The following is a 23,271-nucleotide window of genomic DNA, read 5'->3' on the forward strand; positions in this document are numbered from 1 at the left end:
GCTATAATTCAGTCCATAATTTATGGAATTAACTGAAAACAGAATATTTACATATATCATATATGTATATTTATTTTTATATGACTGGGTGAAATTTCAAAATGGCCTGCTTGAAACCTCACACACCCACAAAAACACCTGAAATTTAACCTTGCTTAATAGCATTAATAGCCAATAGTAAATAACCACCCAAAAATTAAAATTATTCATAATTAATTGTATTATTCAAGTAAAATATATAAGTACTATAATCATGTACAGTTCTCATAAGCAAAAAAAAAATAGTTATGCATCTTATATAAGTGCAATGAAATACTACCAGTTAAATAAACCATGTTTTTATATTTTTAACGGTGTGAAATTGATTTAATTTTTTGTTCTATTATGTGATCCGTTTTTAGTTTTTTGAGTAGGAGGCCCCGAAAGTTGTATATGCTTTATCTTTATTAATTACCTCCGAAGAGGAAACGAAAGTCACGAAATAAATACGCTAATTATTTACTAAAAATTGCATCACTTCTTATTTATATTTTATTTTTTTTTAATTTAAAATAAAATAGTATTAGAGACTTGAAATTCATATCGATAATATATTTATATACTATGTCTGCACATATTACCGTGTTATTTTAAATAAAATACAGGCCGTATATATGATATTTAATGGTTTTTTTATTAATTCTTAATTTGTTATAACTTGTATTATACAATAATACGTAAGTTATGCACATTCTCGTAATCGGCGATAATGCTATAAACCGATAAGTTAAACCAAGCAAGCCCTGTAAAAATGGTATACATTAACAGGTTTTACAGGTAAATACCATAATTATTAACTATTATTTTATACTATACTGTAAATTAATAGCGTTCTCAGGAATGTCCACGGGAGAAAGAAAAATTTTTAATCAGTCCATTTTACTGAAAAAAAAATCAATTTAAATCATATCAATATTATTGAAAACCGTTAACATAAATAAATCTATACGTCATATTTCCTGAAGGTTAGAGGTTTTATTTATGCCGGCAGTGGAGCTTGAAAATTATGTTATTTTTTGTATGTATCACATATCTGCGAGGATATTTTTATGTTTCATATTGGTTGTTTTTTCTAATATTAGTCCTATTACAATAAATATAATTTAGATAATTTGATAAACAACATATTGATATCAATTTTTATGTGGAAAGAACAAATAAATTATAAGTATTCCCGAACACTAATATAGTAACATAATACCGAATTTTGGTGATATGCGGATAATATCATATTATGATTTTTTTTTTTTAAGTTCCGTTACACTCCCACTATGATAAATTGCTCGCAAACTCACCCATGTAATTAACCTGACGCGATAACACGATGCTTTGCCCTATGCACTCAGAACTCATCGAGGTTAGGTTAATCCCATTTCTAAATAATTAATAATTCGTGCAGTAATCGGTCGATTCTGCTGTTTCGTAAGGCATCGCAGTATGACGAGTACATGTGTGTTCACACTAGATTGCTACGTACCTATACGGTACCTACTTTAATTGCACAGTCCCTCTGCACTTGGACGGATTTTGCATCGAGTGCACTGCAGCGAGTATGTGCAAACATCAACTAGGCAAATTATTAAACGCGTGCGCGTAACTCGATATATTATATTCTGTGATTATAAGTAGGTATTATTGAATGCATTATTACTATATATATATATATATATGACTGCATGTGTATAATATTATATATATATAGTGGTAGGTATCTACCACTTACGGCTGAATGATAATATTATACTACTTTCATTTTTTTCTTCTCGCACCGGTCGCCGCCGCCCCGCTCGCGCTCACTCGCTTTACCCGCACATTCACCGTGCTGCACATCACACGCGGCCAACCGCCGATCGTCCGCTACAGTTGCTCGCCCGCGTCCGGCAGATCAGTCAGACACATTTTTTTTTCCTGTACGCGCTCGCTTGCACGCCCGCACACACGTCGTTCTCGTATGCTTATATACATAAATATAAGTACGAAATACGCGTATATAATAAGCGCCGGCACCGCTGCTGCTGTTGGGACGTCGTATAATATCTGTCGCGTGTGTGCGTGTGTGTGTGTGAGTGTGTGTGTACACTGTACGCGAGTGTGCGCGCAAACACAACAATCACACGGTATATCAATAAGACAATAGCATATATCTGCAGTTATATTTCAAAGCCGTATTGTAGCAATTATACAGCTGCAGCACTGCAGTAATCGGCGCGACCGGTGTAGCACGAGGGAGACCGTGCCAAACGCGGTCATCGCGACTGCAAGTGACAGAGCAGAGTCGCGCCCGAAAACACAAACGATCGACTGACAAAAAGGTATATCATTATTATTATTATTATTATCATCATCATACGTACATGCGTACATAATTTACCATCTCAAGACGATCAATGACATTTTGACGCGTCGACAGATCTCGCAGCGAGCCATAGTATTCATAGTATTTCAAACACATACCCCTGTGACGGGGTTACACCTGTACTGCGCCACCGCGAAGTGCATAAAGCACGCGAACGTCGTGTATGCGACTTATCTTTATTTCTTTATATACGTGTATCTAAATAGGTCTATACCTATACCTATACCTAGGAGGAACGTACACTATACATATTATATTGATTGTACATAGTATAGGCTATATGTATATTATATTCGTTTCAGTATCATCGAATCGGTGGATACAATGCATTTTTTGATTGCGTTTTTCGTTACGTGTAATCGAGTAGGTACATCAATAAATTAAACGTGCTCACATGTTCATTAGATCCGAAATCCAAGATAATAATCGGATCGCGCAACGCGCGTGATTTTATTTCCCGACCATATACTTCCTGTTCGTCTGTTAGTAAGTCTTCTAAATTTTACGATAATATCAATACATAATATACGTTTTAAATAGGTACAGCTGTGAAACCCGTTTAATTGCGGGTAAAAGTCTTAGCAATAAATATTGTCGTGTATAACTACGGGCACGCGAATAATATAACAACTCGTCGAACGAGACATACGTACCTACGTAATAAAAACACTATACGTACGCACGCGTCTATAAGACGACCACACGCATAATAAACACGTCATGGCGCGAAACTGTTTTTTTTTTTTTTTTTATTCGGCGTTACGTGATTCTAATTAAGAATACGAACCCGATGTATCTGTATACATTGGTAATAAATGGCTTTCGGTGACGTTTACTCTCTCCAATTCCTAACGACTATAAATCTCGATTTATTAAAAAGTTTAAAAAGCTTTTCGGACATAATTTAGGTAGTAATTTAATATGTATATTTTTTTAATATTTAAAATACGAACATTTATAAATCTATACGAAATGTACAATGTGTATATACATAACAATAACTATAATTGAGGGAAGAAATCAAGTAATTAAATTTTACTGTAATTTCAAATATCTTTCGAAAAAATCGTTATAAATTATTAATGTGATTGAATAACTGGTCTTGACTATTTTTAAGTAAATCGAAGGCCGCTTCGGAAATCAAAAACATGTATTTGTGTGTCAACTTGAATTTAGTTAAATAATGTCATACGATAATACGTAACATGTGTAATATATTATGATGTACTATTATGTAAATGTGTAAAAAAAAAAGAGCGGAAACTTGTTGTCGAGATCCAGGCAGTTTTTTTTATGTATGTGCACTATTATACTATAATTATGCACAGAGATGACGGTGCTCAGCCTGACACATTGGGTGTCCGGTTTTTTTATTTTTTTATTTTTCGTCTTTCACTTTTAATATATTTTTTATAACCGTCATCGCCGTTTTTCCGTTGCCAATCGCGCTGACATCATGACGAGTTCGTATTTATTTATTTTGTGTATTTATGGTTTTATTATATTTTTATTAGTCATTCCACCGTTCCATTGCTCGTCGCTGTCGACCGTGGTTGCATAATTTCTCTTCAGCAAAAAAGTACACATAACGTGTGCAGTAACGTCATTATCGTATATTTATTATCATTATTTAATAACCGGACCACAGTACCAGTATCGTTCGCCGAATGCACTCACTCTCGGAGTAGATTGCCGTCGTTGTTGGAACGATGACGACTATACGTAGGTATACGTACTACCTATATGTTACTATAATGCCGATGACGACTTTCACCGCTCCGACCACCATTGCCCACGACGTTTCACTCTTTTATTTTAAACATACGCTATTATAACACACATTACATATTTATATTTGTTATTATTATCCGACTGTTGTGGGTGGTCAAAAGGGGTGTTGTGTGGATATGACACATTGACAGCGTATGTCCACACGGTATATGTATAGAATTATTTGTTTTCGCTCAACTGTTCATGTAAAATACAAATGTTGTTTCATCGAAAATGCATAAATGAGATTTCGAGAAAAAATACTCAATATTATACAGGCACTTACTCGCATGTATTATATAACACGAGTGTTGTAGAATCTTACACTGACAATCGTCGGCCACTGAATTCCATGTCCCGCGGAGAACTTAACTACACGCCCCGCCGTTATTGTGGCGTCGCGTGAGCCGACGATAATCATGAGTGTATCGCGTTAGTGTTTTTACACTATTCTACAGTTAGTTCTGGGTATTATGGCTGTTTTCTACGATATTTACTGCAAATACAAACGCTTATAACTACTGATTTTATGTTAATTAATAATTACTTGAATTTACCTTGCAATTTCATTGTATGGACAAAAAAAAAATATGATTACGTTTATTTTCGTATTTTTCAACTTTCTACTGTTTTTTTTTTTTTTTTTTTTATAGTTATTCACAACCGAAAGTTTCTTTATTATTCGTAATAATAAAAATGTTTTTCAAAATACTTAAAAAATTCTCATTCAGAAATCCAAATAACGATATCTACTGAGATATAATAATTAATTGGTATGCACAATTATAGTGGGTACCGCGTGGTCCACGTGTATATTGGTGCCTATACTGAGCATAATATATACATATATATGTGTATACTGTAAATATGTCTGCAAATCGACGATAATGATTTCCGCGTGTCAAAAACGCTGCGACGATCGGATACGAGCGCCGTAAGAGTACGGATAAGGGGGGGGGGACCTGTAGAGACGGAAGAACGCATCGTAGAATGTGTATAATAATATGAAATTACGGTACGATATAATAACGTCGAGCGATTATTCAGTAGACAGGGGGGAGGAGGGGCCGACGAGAGTGAAAACCGGACAACCTGCTGCGGTGGCTTCATTTTTCCGCCGGCACTATCGACGACTATATAATATTATTATTATCATTACCACGTTTGTTGTTGTTTCGTGTATGGTTTACGTAATTTCACGCGTAAGCGACTTGCGGCGACGAAATGCGAATGAAACACGGTTACCCACTATTCGAGAACGGATGCGCCAGTGATCGTCGTTGCTGAACAATACGCATCCATACTGGCGAAATGCGAATAATAAACGCCGGGCACGGCGGTGTAATTGAGGCGGCCGCGGTCGTTTCGGCGCGCGCGTTCGATCGCTTCAGGTCGGCTTCTCACTACACCGCGCCATGTACAGTTGTATAATTATATTCAAATCGTATATGGGTAACGTGTTATCAACATATTTTGTGTTCACCTACGTATTAAATTTTACACGGAACACGACGCGACACGACGGCTTTACGTAATTCTTTTCCGACACGGTACGACGGTCGGCCCCGCGCGTAAAACGGTGGTGCGATACCTATACTGATGACCGTCCTTGACCAACGCTTAGCTCCGTTTGCGAATATCGTCGATGTACATCGAGAGGATGTGATGGGTGGTATAACCGTGTACCCATGCACTGCATTCGTCTGTTGATTACACTTATAGCAAAATCCAATTCTTGATGACCAAGTCAATATTGTAGTTTAAACTACAATATCGTTTGTTATTATCAAATTCGATGTGGATAATCTAACGTCACATATCCTTTTTTTTTCGTATTGTCAAACGAAGAGTTTCAGCGTCTCACATTTTCTTATATATATCTACTACATTACTATAATTTATAATATATTACTTATCAGTTATCACCTATGCTGAAGTAACTTATTTGATTTACAAAACTGATATAGAATTATTTCGAAAAGATTATTCTCTTCGGATTTGGAAACTAAGCTAGTATTAAAACTATGATATTTTATACTTGCATTGTTTGTAATTTATATTTATGTAAAATTTCACTGTATGGTCTGTATTGTATTCGTGATAAACAATTTTTTGTGCACTTAAATGTTATTTCTGTTTAGTCTTTTGAACTGATTAATAATATCTGGTCCCTGTTTGCTTGAAGCCATTGGAATCATCGCATATAAAATTATATTGTAACTATTATAGCCGAAGGGCTAAAATAATGCGAGTTCACAAAATATTATTTATAAATAGTGTAAATCTATTTATTATTTAAGGGGATTTGATCTTAAAATATACTTATTTTATGCAAATTTATGTAATTGTAATGACTAATAATCAGATACAACTTCTAGAAACATGATTGAATTTGAAATCTAAATGCCTTTGAGATTTTAATAGTTAAATTTTTAAAATGTCACCAATACTATATTAAGTAATAAACTGAAAATATTAATTTGAGCAGTAAATATAACTTTATATGTTATCTCCATTTTACAAACGTACCCAACCAAATTAGATGTTAAAAATATAAAATATTTATAACCTGCTCCAAAATTAAAACATAAAAATAAAATTAGACAGATTTACTTTAAAGTGTATTATTAAAATCTACAGAGTACACGGGCAAATTATTTTGAACTCAAATTTTCCATTTCATGCGTTAGTAAGACGGAAACAACGGGCGCAGATAAAGTGAATATACTCACAAATACTCTTAAAAATTTAAATTTAAATTTGGTTTAAGAATATGGGATAAATTATTTAATAAAATTGGTAATATATTGATAGGTACTTTATTAGATAACAAAATTAATTTTATAAATAATTCGTTTAGCCATTGATAGCACTTCGTTGATATTTGTTATGTGTAAAGTGCCACTATTCTACACTATAGTCATTGGTACACACACTAATTAGCACTTTCTTAGCACACACACCATATGCTGCTACGCACGTATGCTTCAACGAATTTAATGTAATAACAATTTAAATATCACTGTTAAATACTATAATTATACTATTGAGAACGTTATAAAAAGTATTGACAATTTTGGTACTTTAAACTTATTAGACCATTCAATATGAATATATGATTTTAGGTTGTCAACGAGAATGGACCTTATATAATCGTTGTTCTTTCCATCGTGGTTACACCTACTTCCCCAGACTTGTATAGTTGTCTACACATAAGGCGTAACAAAAAAAACCTAACAAATTAACTAAGTTATTAAACTTGTTTTAATCAATAGTTAACATTTCTTTCTTTAGTTCGTTTATTAATATATATTTTTCTTAAATATTGTCTGTATCAAAAGTTGTTATACATAGTCACGAATAATTACAACAATAGGCTGACTGCCTAAGAACTGACTGTTCTTACCCTGTTTATAGTATACGGTAAAAAGCGATAGTGGCCACGTATCTAAATGGAATACAATATACATGTAGGTACGTACATACAACAATTGCAACACAATAATCAAACATACTCGTAGTACTCGTAGTAACAGTAAGCGGTGCAACGACCCGGGCACTGCCACAACGATGTATGTAGGTTGTAGGTACACGATTTTATTATTACAATTATTTTAATGTAATATATAGTGTATTATATTATTAAAAGTATAACGAGCGCGAGAGAAAAAAAACCACGGTGATTGTAGAGTACCTTGGCCGACGATCTAGATCAGCGGATCATATTATCCAACTGCCACCTACTCCTAACAGTGCGTACACAGCACTGTATACACGTAATCAAATTATATCGATATATAAATAAAAGAAATAAATGTGTAACAAATGTTTAATATCGTATGTCTGCACGGCTCGACGTATGATTAATAATAATATTAATATAACATAATGCGTACGGCAATTAGCGAACGGGAAATGTCGCCTTTTACCGCCCCCGGTGAAACCAGCTCCCAAACCGCCACCGCGCCGTCACCGTACGTGGCATACGTACGTACACGTTTATTCATCCACGTGCGGATTAGCGCCGCTAACGGATTCTAAAATGCGTTACGACACTCGGCCTGTTATTCATTATGATTTTTTTATTCTATCGTCCGGCCCGAGCTGCATACGTATGGCGGTGGCGACCGCACGGACTTTCCAAATATTATTCATTCTTTGCAAAGCGCATGTTCATTATTGATTATTGTTAAATGCCATTGTATCGCTGGTTTTTCGAGCACCGTCATCATAAAATACACTGCGGTTTTGTAGAAAATATTATTATACCACCCATTCGTACCTGGCGCAAGGTGATAATAAAATCATTCAACAGGCGCTGTTCTGGAAAAATCTGTTACCTACGTTATTTAATGCGCAACGAATAAAAACTGATACGGTTCTTAAAATTATCTATAATCGAATTACGGAAGATTTTTCTAAATCGTTTATTTTCATTAGAATCATAATCAATAATCGTCAAACGTTCATCGGGACGTCTCGCCGACTATTGTTGGTTCGTAAACGACAGACATGGATTGATGTAAATTGAATGTAACTTAGAATTGACAAATTGTACAGCTATTGTAGACGTTACACACCTTTTATGAAAATTAAAAATAACATTTCTAAATGTATTTAATTTTATGCTTTCGTAGAGTGTAATTATTTTAACAACCATCTAATACACATGAAATATAAACCTGAACATTTAGATAATTGAGTTTTCAGAAATATATTTAAGTAGTTAAGTGTAGAAAAATCGATACGAGATGCTTTCAAAATTGTTGTGATTTTTCATAATACATCTTGAGCTGAGCGATTTATGCATTAAATACATCATACATGTATTTATAAATAGTGTATGAAGTTTTATCTTCAGAGATTTTAGAATAACAGCCAACCTATATCGTCATGTTATATATATTTTTATATGATTCCAGTTACACAATTAACAATGATAACAAATAATGACTGACCTGTAAGTTATTTTGAATTAGTATTTAAATAATAGGTAAAGGTACAACAAATGTTTAATTTACATTTATCTCAGGGTTTCGTTTAAATTGCCTATACTAAACCCCTTATAAATGTCAAATGAAACCTACTCTTTCAATATTACTCCATAAATAGTCGACAAGCTTTTATAAAACTCAGATCTTATTAAATATATATATATATATATATATATATATAACAATATGTACAGCCGTTCCTACTTCGAATGTCACTGTAGATTCGTATTTTACTCGACATATCCGCGCGTGGTTACAATTAATATGCACAGCATCCGCTGCAGCAGTTGAATAACTGTATTAAATGTGGCCGATGTGGGTAAGATGGTAAAAAGCTAAAAAGTAGTGGCTGCGGTCGAAAACCTCGTTTTAAGAATGTAATATTATTATACATAATACCGTGTCGCAAACGTTTATTTGATATGCACAAGCCGTAAATAACGCATAACAATAATAATTGTAATAAATAATAGCTAGATTATTTCTATTATAATCTTATACCCGTACGACGGTCGTATTACAGAATAAAATATATAATAATGGTATTTTATAATATATATATATATATATTATGTAACATCTACTATAAACAAATAAGTATTCTCAAAATATTTTCTTGCAATCCATATACGGTGTATTAATGCACTATAAATTATGATATATTTAATTTTGAACAAAAAAATCATTCATGAACACTCTTTTTTTAGTCTTACATAATTTAATGGTGAATCGTCCATTACTATAATAAAATTTAAATAAATAATTATATCTATATTATAGTCCTAAAACTATGGCAGGGATAATAATTTTTTGAGTTGTATACATAACCAATTAATAATTATTAATTATATATAATTGGTGACCCAAGAAAGTAGATTCATGATTATGATTAACTAATTTTTTCTATCATTCTATATAATATAAACATATTACCGCACATACATACATATTATATGGTATAAAAAAAATTCTATATATATATATATATAGATTAGCAGTGAGGTACAAGAGAATTTACACGAAAAACTGGTTTTAGTGGATACAAACTACCTATATATATTTTTTTGTTTCGTCACACTAAATTTTTTTTAATGCGATCCAAATGTTTTGCGCAACAATCCGGGACAGTGAACTTTTACCTGAAAATGTATTATATTTTTCAAATTTTATAATGAAATATCAAATATTAATTCCGAGCCAATGATTGTGTAAAACATACAATATAGTGGACCGCCTTGGCTAACACGCGCTAGATGCGCGTACAATTAATATATACAGCTGCAGGTGTATGTGTTTATCGAGAGTGAAAGTGCGCGCACACTTCACCCTCGGAGGCGTTATTGCGGGCGTTTCCGCGGCAGTTTGCGAAAAAATCCAACGCATTACGACATTTTTCGTTTTGTTTCGCCCTCGTAAAAATCTCGTAAAAAAATTCATTCAACCAATACATATATTTTATTAATATCATACACTATACACATAAGCAGCAGTTGTTGGTATGTTAGTCGTCGTCGGGTAACGACCACGCCCGGCCCGTTCACTGCTTTGCAGACCGCAAGACCGCAATGTCGTCGTGCTTTCCAATGTAATAATATAGTTATTAAAACCAATAATGGTTTTTCGTTATTATTACCCGTTTAACCTCTGCGGGTAGGTATAAGTACCTAGGAGTAACCATAAATTGGGTGCTCGACCCGGAGTTAGAAGCCGCGATGAGGTGACGTTAAAACAGGACGTGTACAGTCGTCACTAGTCATCGATGAACACATTTCGTAGTATTAATTTTATATTTTATGATTATTGCACACGAAAAAACCTTAATTAATTTTCTACGAAGCATCACGTGGTTATAATAGGAATAACACTTCGTCAGGCACGATATTAACATCGTGGGCATGTAGATTCGACGGTGTCTGTGTTGTTATAAGTTATAATGCGTTATCCATAAAATGGGTCACCGGTTCACAGGTACACATTACGGCAATACATCATTTGTGTACATACTTTTTTAATGTATTTATTATTATTATTATACAATGATTAGCGCGTATTGCGGCGGTGGATGCCAGCACACTTCAACGATTCGGGCTAACGAGCATATAACAACAATATTACAATAAATTTTATAATGCTTCTATGCTCCCCGTTGCTTTTATTATAATTCATAATAATTCATTATAACACGTCATCATTCCCCGTAGAAATGCGTGCAATCGCCTGGTAAACCATCCGATCGTTAGATTGAAATCGTGGTCACGTCGATGGCGTGTACAGGTTTATCCTGTAGGAAACGATTAAACGACAGATCTGCGTTACTAATGAGGAAAGTATACCATTAGTGACTCTAGTTTAGTTTATTGCCGCACTCGCAGGCGGAAGTTATGTGAATTATAATATTGTGGTGGACAAACTATCTTCATCACACCGTAGCGCTTATACGTAAACACTCGTTTATAATCTCACGGCTTTAACCAGACAAATTAGGTGTATATATTCAATTAGATAAAGACCGACTTCCATAAATAGAAAAAAAACTGCATCTATCATATTATGTTTTGATTTAAACGATGAAATTGTAAGCATATTTGTTTATTTATTTTCCTAACGTAATAATGTAACATCAAAAAATTAAATATATACCCATTAAAATATCACACATGATATATTCTCTTCTGTTTGCAATACAATGTCGGTTATTCCATTTTAAACACGTGAAAATATACATCATTTTTACTAAGTTGTTTCGCGTACATTTTACAATAGTAAGCCTTAATCGTTCACTTTAACAGGTGTGAAAAAAGTGCCAATATTTTGTATACCTAGTTCACTATTCCGGTGCGGAATATTTTTTACACTGGTTTGAACCAATGGATTTTAGTAGGTTTACGCGCAAATTATTTAATAGTTAACAATGAGTTAAACTTTATTTAAATATAGGTTATAACTTGTAAATAAACTAAGTTGTAATCAACTAAAATCTGTAAAAACTGCGTAGCTTGAAATTGAAATAATTTTTTCATTCAAATTCTTTTTAGATTGTATTGAATATTTTTTTTTGATCAAATTAATGTTCCCAATTAATCATCCACGCAGATACATATAAAACCGTCAATTTGTCGTCATAACATTATCGAACGTCTTTTTTTATACCTGTTGTTTTTATTTGTTTCGCAGATCTTGTGGCCAATCGTCGTTGGCAGCTGCTGCATCGACCATAGAGCGGTGTATACTATTGTATAGCCCAAATACCTAAGACAAATCGAAATGGCACCACCACCGACCTCGACGACATCGGTCCGACGTTGTTCCATCCTGACCGCCACTTTACTGCTGTTATTAGCGGTAGCCGCCAGTTTGCCATCCGGCGCCCAGTCGTCCGCCATACGTCCTGCGTCATCTGCTGTATCCACCGACGCCGAAGCCGCTGCTTCCCCGTTAGTGCCAAGCAATTGGCACGGGGCTTCGGACGTCCCCGCTGAGGTATCAGCGTCAGCCGCCGGAAGGACCGTGCTTGTCAGGAAAAAAAGGACGTTGCTCAAACTCAAGCCACTCATCGTGCTGCCGGTCAAGGTCGCGCTTGGCACCGGCGCCAAGCTGGTGGCTGGGGCCAAGCTCGGAGCCAAGGCGGTCGGGATAGGCTCGAAAGCACTCGGCGTCAGTTTGGTCGGATTGAAAGCCGTCCATAAGGTGGCCAAAGTGACAGTGAAGGCAGCCACCGCGTTAGGCGTCAAGGCGGTTCTGCTCAACTTTTTGTTTCAGGTATAATAATATATTTACTCACATACGTATGTGTCAAGTCGGCGATGTAGTTAGTGGATAAAAAGTTGAAATCACCAAAGTTCATTGCAAAATTAACCGAAACTATAAATTGAATTGTGATGAATTATTTTGTATTTTTGTATAAAACGTAGATCGCCGTGTAAAATCACGGTGTTATATATTTTTTTCACCTATATTGAAGACAATTTCTATAGCTGCACTGTCTTTGCAGCATGCACAGAGCCGGTCCACACTATATCATTCACGTATTCTTCCCTAGTATCCATAATTGTAAAGAAACTGATGCATCGTTGTTTTTTTTTTTTTATTACGCGTCTGCAGAAAATCAATCAGGTGATCGACTTTAAGACACGCTTACTGAGCAACCTTGACCAGCGCAACCGGCAGCAAAATGCACAATTCCTGTCACCAGTGTTGACCCAATCCTCTTCGTCTGCAAAATCGGGATCGATCGGAAACAAGGTAAGCTCGCGATGATTCACGATCTAAGTTGTATTTAATATTAAAATGTGTATAAGAGACAAAGCTATAATATGCAAATGTATAATATTATAATGCAGATTATACATAGTGAGCAAAAAGCAAGAAAGTGAATATAAGTGATATATTATCGTATTAAATTATTCGTGACAGAGAACGAGAAGGATGAGAAATCAATTGATGTATCACAACACTTTGGCAAGGGAACAAACTGAAGTATAAGTTATAAAGTACCAATTATGTATAATGATTGGTTATAGTGTAACTCAGTATACGGGTATATATTGGAATCCAGTTGTGGTGAATGATGTTTTATAATAGAGTCTGAGATATGTGAAACCGTGGTAGTTAAAAAAATATGTAAAATATGTAATATACAGAAAGAGGAAAGTCGCTACTACTCATATACATACATGATTTATAATATATATGCCTATTGTCTAAAGATATTATACACCATTTTATGTACTTACGGCACGCATTTCACAATATTTTATACTCACACATAGTAAAGTATAGTATACATACATAGTGGATTATCAATAATTTTGAAATTACAACGAAAAAAATTTAATTAAAAATATAATTTGAACATAAAATATTAAATAATATAACGTTGACGTATTAATAGTTTTATTTAAATTGAAAAAGTCAGCCGTTTTTAAACTCGTAAATAAATGAAAAACAAAATCATACTAATTACTAATTAGGTCTGTTTTGTCATACATTATAAATAATTTCATACATGAAGTAAGTCAATTGTTGAAGTTTCTAATCGAGTTGTAGTTAATTATTAAATTAAACGTGTTACAATGTTACACATATGAGCCTAATTATCGATAATCCACTCTATATGCACCTATATAAAAACGTATAACCATCCGCACTTGTACAATTACACTAACCTCTTATACTTGTACACTATATTTTAACTATCACCACTGCACCAATACAAACTTAACCAAATAACCCACCCACAACCATATCCGCCCTCGCTTTTTTCGTCTAAGCATATCATTTAGAGAAAATATGTACAAGTAATATTATAATAAAATATAATATTTATTTATATTATAATATGAATTTAGTACGATTGTGTAATGAACGCGAGTTACGTATTTTACCATCATAAAAATGCATATTGACTGTATATAATATAATAGCTACAAATTGTATCATATTATACAATGACGATTAAATCCAAAAATATTATATAACTTGATCGTATGGGTTTATGACAATGGCAGCGATACAAACACTGAAATACTACTATATATCATGAACTAATATTTATATTTATATTATTACTTACGATGACGATGACGACGGCGGTAAGTGATAGTGACGACGATGACGAAAATTAATAATGTGAATTTTATAACTCACACGTACGTATACGAATATATACGATTATACCTGCAGGATGATGACGAGAAGAAAACTGTACTACAAAAAAACTTCTACAGAAACCGACAACAACAATAACAACAAACGTCGGTGACAGTTACAATTTTTTCTACTAAAAACACAAAATATTTTCGACGGACGGCTACGACGAAGATTGAAAATACATATACAATAATACATACATGCAATCGGATCATGTCAGTAATTGATTCTCGATGAACACAATTTACAATATAACATGTTTTAATAAATTGGCTAATGCTTTCGAAATAAAGTATTACGAATTCTTAAATACCACGACATTAGTATAAAAAATGTAGGTATAAACAAGTTTTAAAAATTTCAGTTTTTCTTTGTTGATAATGCAATTCATTCTACTCTAACAACATTAAATACATTTAAATATAATAACAATTATGACAACTTATTTTTGAATGAACGTCCAAGCAGCGGCATACGTGCATATGTGCGCACGCATGTAGACATTTTAGAGTGTGTGAGTGTGTGTTGCAATAGGCGTAAAACATAATATAGTTTTGTACACGATAGTTGTAATAATATTAATATTAAATAAATTCAGTGCTCGGGAATTTAGAAAAAAATGACTGATCCATGACAGAAACATTAATTGTTTATATCTATTTTCATATGATAGCGAAACATAATGAATAATAATTAATATTCATTAATCATTATATTACCGTATGTCCGGAAGAGACAAAAGTTCGCATACATTGTATACAACATCACATTCACTTTTTAATCGTAACTAATAATATAAATTTATAGATTGTGGGTTCTTATTCACAAAATATTAATTGCACTATTACCGTCCCATCTATGGTCATTATATAGTTATATATTACGTATAAGCTAGCCGACACAATTCCTCTTTATTTTCTTTCGTACCCTTATGGAATAATCGATATCGACAGTAGTTCAAATTAATATGTGACTTCTGCCGTTATATTATATCTACGACCAAACGTCACGTTTTTTAATGCTAAACATTCGTATACAATAAGGCGCGCGCAGACGGATGAAATAATATTGCCTATATTATAGAGAGGACTATATCAATTTGCGTCATATACTGCTCTAACTGTACAATCGGATTCGGGCACTGAATTTATATTAATAATGTATTATTATATAATAAAATATGATAATGTACTATGAATAACATCGAACGACGAATCTATGTGTGTATGCGTGTGTGTGCGTGTGTTTAGGACAACGCCTCATTCAACGGCGTTGCCGCCTCAGCTCCCGCCGACACTTTCATCGCTGCGCCAGACTTCGTGGCCGCCGCTGATACACCGGGATTCGTCACAAATGCGCCACCGGCAACCTTTGTCCCCGGATCGGACCTGATCGCTTCACCACCACCGCCATCACAGCAGGAATTTGCGGGAGCACCACCGAACTTTGCCGGCACTCCAGCAAACTTTGAGGGCACTTCGCCGAGCTTTGCCGGCGCTCCTCCCGGATTTCCCGCATTCCAGCCGAGTTTTGCCGCCGAACCGTCGAGCTTTGCCGCGACAAATGATGATGGATCGCCATCGTCGGAGACTTCATTCTAAAAATATGCGTCCTCTCGTCGCGCGTCGTCGTCATGTCGTCGTCTCCTCAATCGCATCCACACTTGCCAGCCACACAGCCATTATATATTCTATATAATCGTCATTTATTTATATTATCCATCATTATCACAATCATATATCTAAGTATATAGTCATAAATCATTATACATAGTTATAGTAGTTGTTGAAAAGTACAGGTATTACATAACGGTCGAGTCGTGAATACTTGGTCAACTCACCAATGTGATCATAGTTGTTATCGCGGCCGTTCGACTGTACTTATGTGTAAAACAAAATTTTAGACATAGGTTAAATTACATGTTTATGCTATCAGTCTACGTAATCACTTACTTTTACGATGATTCATCTGATTAAAGAGAAAAAAGAAGATTCGTTTGATTTTTACAGTTCTGGTCGATTACATAAAATTTAAGTAAGGGTACGGATTAAATTGTGAACATCGCGTTTATTATATAGCTATCACTATATGACTTAATAACAAAATATCACGTGTAACATTAAAACAAGTATACTCGTGCGTAATATTGTATAACCATTTTAAATTAAATTATTATCAACGTATTTTTTATAGCTATATTATAAATAAATTATTTTATAGTACAACCACATATAAGCTCAAGTGTAACCGATAATCAAAATTTCGTTTTATACAACATTATGTAATATTTATAAACGCTTATAAATTATTACATTAATACAATTCTACAATGCATGTTAGAAAATTTAGCGTTAAAAATAATCGCACGTTTTATAAATTATAAACACAAGAGCCTGCAGTGTATTATTTAGTATGGTATACCCAGTTCATTTAATAAATAATAATTTGAGTATAAACATGAAACTATGTGCGCATCTAATAATATTCGTGTGTTTTATGTATTATATATTATAATATTCATCACAGAGGGATCAGAAATTATTACACTTCACTTTCATAAATATGTCTATACGTTAATAATTAATACGTTGTAATTATTTTTGTTACGACATCCAACAATGTAATGTACAATCACTCGTCTTTTCTTCATCGTTTTTATAATTTTCATAATTTTAACCACGCATGTCGACTGCAGAATTTTTAACAGTTCTTTCATCACACAAATAACCATTATCATTAATTGTTATTAAACCACATTATCGTTAGTACAATTTTCAATTTTCATCCGTCATCTTACATCGTTATCGTCAGTCAATGACCATTTGACCAGCTAATCATCGTCATATTATTTATAGTATCATCAATTTATCATAAATAAGTGTTATATAATAACAATTGTAATACATTGTAGTTAGTCACGTAGCCTTACTTGGATAAATTAGTATCATCTATATAGTAAATCTTAGTAGTTAAAGTAAATAAAACTGTTGGTATATTATTTATTACTGTAGTCGTAATTCTCAAAAGTAGGTATTTTAACTTGATCAAAATATTTATATAATATTATAGAACGAAAAAATAAAAAAGCTTGTTGCCGATAATTAGACAATAATAAATTATCGTTGAAAACAACAACGAGACGTCTACGAACAAATCTTATCGCACTGTATGCTGTGTCATATTTTTAATACAATATTAGCATATTATCGGTGTAAATATTTATTAGTCATTTTTCATTGACATTTTAAGTGTGGCTTGAAATGTAAGTATTTATTAAGGGTCTAATGTAGTTTCTAAAATTATAATAATATCCGATTTTAGGAATCAGTCTGATTTTTTTTCAATATTATATACTATACAATAAATACCACTATAGGATTTATTTTTTCTGTAATTTAAGAAATTCAACAAGTTTTCTAGAACTTCGTGATAAAATAAATCAAAAGTATTTGAATTTTAATTATTAATAAATTTCACTAGTTTGTGTGGTTATATCTACGTTAAATTCAATTAAAATCAAAGTAGTTTCTTCGGTTTGTTTTAAAAACTTAGCATTGATACTCGTTAAAAAATATAAATGAATATTTTATCGATGTAGAACCCTTTCGTTCTAAACCTACGCCATTAATATTGACTAGAGTGTATCGTTTTTATCATTATTATAGCTTTTTTTTATGTAGGTATAATAATTACATAGTTGTAAACTTAAAAGTCATTTAGGGTGGGTGTTAAAGTTTAATTACTAATAGTTAATAAAATAGAAACAAAATATAATCCTTATTATTTTATAGCCAATAATAAATATTAACAGAATAACAGACATATCACTCTACTGTAATACGTCTATATTGTAATAGACGTATACAATTGTAGAGGATATTTTAACATTAACTATACTATTATCTATAAGCGAAGGCCTATAGACGTATATTATACTGAATATTCACGCTCACGTACACAATACTATACGGTGTATAAACATTTCAAACTGGGGATATACCTATACGTTCTTACAATCTATTCGATATGTTTCATAAAATAAATTTTGATTACCAATCCTCCAATTAGGTATATTTAATATTTAGATATATTAGAATGAAGACTAAATATAATTATTTTTTAAATTTATCATTACTTAATACTTATACAAATCACCCTTGAGCCCTTTTTTAATCTTTCTGTATATAATATATGCGTAAGGGATACCCCATCTTAATATTTAAGTGATATAATTAATTTAATATAATTTTTGATTATTCAAAATTACATTATTATTATACAATATTTTGTGTGTATATTTATATTATTATATTTGTGGTGATATTCATGTATTATTATTGTAATATTTGTTAATGTATTTTAATAAATATACGACCATTTAAAAATTATGCAATTTTTATTATTATTATCATCTTCATAATGCAGTTAACGTCAACTTACTAATTGTTTTAATACCCACACGATGACCAAGTTAATTTTATCATTTGTCATCATTCGACGCATTCTATGCTTAATGCAAATTATAGATAGAAATAGTATTTTAGATGAACACTAGTCATATTGCAGTTATTCTGTTATATGATATTAATTTACTGCATGGTTACGATAGCGATTGCTTATAAATAGCGCCCCGCAACACATAAAATACTTTATTGCTGAGTTTAAGTGCTTATGACAAATTCTAAGGAGATCGGTAGGTATAGGTAGGTGACACAGTTTTATTAAAACAATTCAATAAGGTATGGAAAACAGAAAATGGACGTTTATCATCATTAGAACCTTAAGATTTTGTGTCGATATTTAAATAATTGCTCTCATTATTTTTATTTTAAATTTAATTAAAAAAAAAAAAAACTAAATTAAAGTTCAAGTTTAAATCAAACAAATTTTTTTGAATTGAACAAATTCATTGTAATATAAATGTAGGATATTGATCGTCACGTTAAAAGTATTTTCAGTTTTACGTATCTATCTAGTTGATTATTTTTATATTGTTATCAAAACGTGAATTTATTCTAATATACCTATAAGATTATATGAACATTAAATTATGATTCAATATCATGCTATGAAAATCATATTATTTATATTTTTTGTAACACGGTGGGACATTGCATTGCAGGAAGACGACGACTTTTTAGCATCAGTACCAGGCTCTAGTGACCAACAAGTTTTGGCCCAAGAACAGGTAAAATCTTCAGCCATAGCACCAGCTGGAGAGGTCGCACCACTGGAAGACGATAGTGAAGTGACATTTGATGCTAACAAAGTCACTCTCCAGGTTCCGGACAGACTGTTCGGTCCCAGTTTCACGGCCGTCAACGGCATATCACAAGCCATCGGCAACGTCATACAGGTTATTATGCACATTCACTATGCAAAGAGTATAAATAGTATAATATATTAGATTTCAGCTATAGTTGGGCATTTAGAATTTAACATGTCGGTACCTACACCTCTTTTAAGTTTTGAATAAGATTCATTAGATAATTTAATAAAAATAGTCGAGTTCAATAAAAATATGTAATAAATTGGTGAAGAATCGAACGTATATAATATTACAAGATATATTATATAAGATCATATTTTCTTTAAGTTTAATATTAATTGTAGTTTTGATAAAATAAAATTTAAATATCTAATTTTAACTAAGAATTTAATTTTTAAGTTATTTCAGTGATATTATCTATTATTTTTTTTTTTATCAGAAAAATTTAAATTTATGGTTTATTTTTGATCATACAATATTCCCACATTTTGTTGTAGTGCAATATTTAATTGTATTAAAAAATATATACACATATATATTATATCCAAAAATAAAATAAGCAAAACAAGAGTTATGGGTACAGTCATGATTTGTGTTTTGATGATTACAATTAATATTATAATAATTCATAACAGCCAAAATCCTAATTATGGTTAGCCATCTATAATTATATATATATATATATATATATATATTTATTTTGAGGTAACTGGATATAAAAAATAAAAACACACTACTGTAAATAAAGTTGTATCAGTAATGATGTTCTTAAGGCGATATAAAAACAAAAATATATTAAACTGACCATTGTCAGACGTACTGACGTTGAATATTATCATAAAAAACGATTGTGCCATTTATCAACTGTAGAAAAATTTTGTATATATTTAACAAAAAAATTCCAAATTTTGAATTATAACGATTTTGTTCTAGGGGTGCGATATATTTTACACACATTGCCAAAAATTAGAAAGTGCACTTCTGGTAAACAAAGCTATGCGTTATGAGGCAAACTTTTAGTTTGATTTGAAGACCTATCACATTTTTATACTTTAAAATTTAGGAAAATCACAGATATATGACTGTTTGTATTTATGAGTACATTAAAAATAAAACCTTTACCAGTCTACATAACACACATCGTTGCATACATAGGATTTTAATTTATGGTCGTAATTTATACTCGGGGGGGGGGAGCTATCACATGTAATACAATTTAGGTTTGTAAATTGTAAGTAACTAGTTATTTTATTAGATACGTATAAAAATAATATTCCGTTTATAATGACTAAGTGATCAATTTAGACCGATGATAATATACTTAGATACTAAAGGTATTAGTGTATTACCTATTCGTGAACGTTCAATTAAAAAGTACTGTCTTACGACTTAACGAAACGGTACACCATTTGCATAGCTTTACATTAATGGTGTTGCACGTGTGTTTTTCTCGTCTTGCAAACGCAACAAAATGCATGTTTACTCTGTCATTATAAAGTAAACAACACGAAATAGGTTTGGTTAAATGCAAATTTTCTGTTTCATACGTTTGCAAGACAAGTGGTGCAACACATACCTACAACGGGACGTTATCTTCTAAACTATATTGTCTTATTCGCTGTCGTTTGTAGGAAAAATGATCTTCTACACTGCATAATAGTATAGTGTTACTTACATATTTTATCATGTATTATTTTATTACCACTGTCGTATTCGTTTTCGTCACACAGAACGCAGCCGGCAGACTAGCCCGGCTCGTGGACGCCATCAAGGCGGCCATTTGGCGCAAAGCGGCCGGCGTTTCGGCCATCAGCAATTCGAGCGGCAGCTTAGGCGGCAACGGAGGTTCGCCGGGCGCGTCGACGGCCAACAGAGGATCTCGAGATGCGGCGGCCGACCTGCAGAACGACGACGGGCTGGACTTGGACCCGCTGGACGAGGCCGCGTCCGCGCCGTCTGCGTCGCCCGCAAAACTCAATGCGACCGACTCGGGCGCAGGCGCCACCGGTACAGCCGCCGGCGGCGGCAACAAGTGATATTGCCGCGGTGACGTTTTACAACAGTCGTCTGTATATTTGCCGTTTATCCGTCGACATATAACAGCATATTACGATGTTGTTGTCGCCGAAAAACAATATTATTACAACATCGTCATTCGCCAGTCGAATGATGGTGTAGATTGTATGTACCCATTAGGCGACTGTCAGCTAAACGGTCGATATCACTATTAATACTTAAAAACTGGTTCAAACATTCCGATTTACGATATCCATTTTTGATTACAGTAGCCTCGTCAATATTTATTACTTCCGTCTTGCATGAAAATCGAGTATCGTCGACTTCGTGTAGTTCATATTATTACTATCGTTATAATACATAGAAACGCATCATACAACCTCATCCCCTCCCGGAAATGTTTTCAAAACTATGTTTCATATTATAATAGATATTATCCGCGCGAACCTTCATAATCGTTGTAAAACACTTTAATGATAACTCATAATAACGAAAAATTAATAATGATTTGTATATTAACGATAAAAACAATTAGTTATTGAAGTACATAGTATGATCTATTTATATCATAAGACAAATGTATACGGAGTAGACTCTTGGACGTAATTTTTATTTTAATTGCGTGTTTAAGTGTAAACGTGGCTTTATATTATATTGTTGTAAATAATTTATATTTATGTATATTATTTAAATGTTATATTATTTTTAACGATAATCAAAACTAAACGAGAAATGTGTAGTATTACCTATAGGTGTATAGCGTGTAGTATACGGGGTAGTATAATATGTACTATTATTGCCATGTGATCACTACTAATAACATATGATAATATTAACTATAAAAGTAAATGTACTTAATTATTTGTAGTATAAAATGTTAAATTATAAGCGTAGGTAGTCGTAAACATATTTTATCGGCTACCTCTAATACAATGTATATTATTTACATTTGTTGTTGCACACCTCATACTGTACGTTATTATTATTATTATTTTCACAGAGTGTTGCATTTTTAAATATTATAATATTTTATTATTGTGTATCTATACATTACGTATTTAAGGGCCCGTTATCAATTGTATCCATAAATTAGTTATAGTAGATTTTTATACATTTGTTTATCTGTAACTTTGTGCGTATTTGTGCGAAAAATACACGTTATATTAATAAATTGCCAA

At 32.7% G+C, this 23,271-nt stretch overlaps 1 protein-coding gene across 2 annotated transcripts; it reads left to right on the forward strand.

The window, feature by feature from the left end:
• Window positions 1–1,865: 1,865 nt before the first annotated feature.
• LOC113560241 lies at window positions 1,866–23,271 on the forward strand. Of its 2 annotated transcripts, XM_026966003.2 has the most exons (5): window positions 1,866–2,351; window positions 12,334–12,918; window positions 13,261–13,401; window positions 19,931–20,164; window positions 21,808–23,271. In XM_026966003.2, exons 2-5 carry the CDS (start codon window positions 12,424–12,426, stop codon window positions 22,111–22,113), a joined length of 1,176 nt encoding a protein of 391 aa, XP_026821804.1. In that variant the 5' UTR covers window positions 1,866–2,351; window positions 12,334–12,423; the 3' UTR covers window positions 22,114–23,271. The 2 variants fall into 2 exon arrangements, with proteins under 2 accessions (XP_026821804.1, XP_026821805.1); XM_026966004.2 differs by lacking the exons at window positions 19,931–20,164; window positions 21,808–23,271 and adding an exon at window positions 16,059–19,026 and having other exon boundaries at window positions 1,873–2,351.

Source organism: Rhopalosiphum maidis, chromosome 3 (assembly GCF_003676215.2).
Source record: "Rhopalosiphum maidis isolate BTI-1 chromosome 3, ASM367621v3, whole genome shotgun sequence".
NCBI classification, from domain to species: Eukaryota; Metazoa; Arthropoda; class Insecta; order Hemiptera; family Aphididae; genus Rhopalosiphum; species Rhopalosiphum maidis.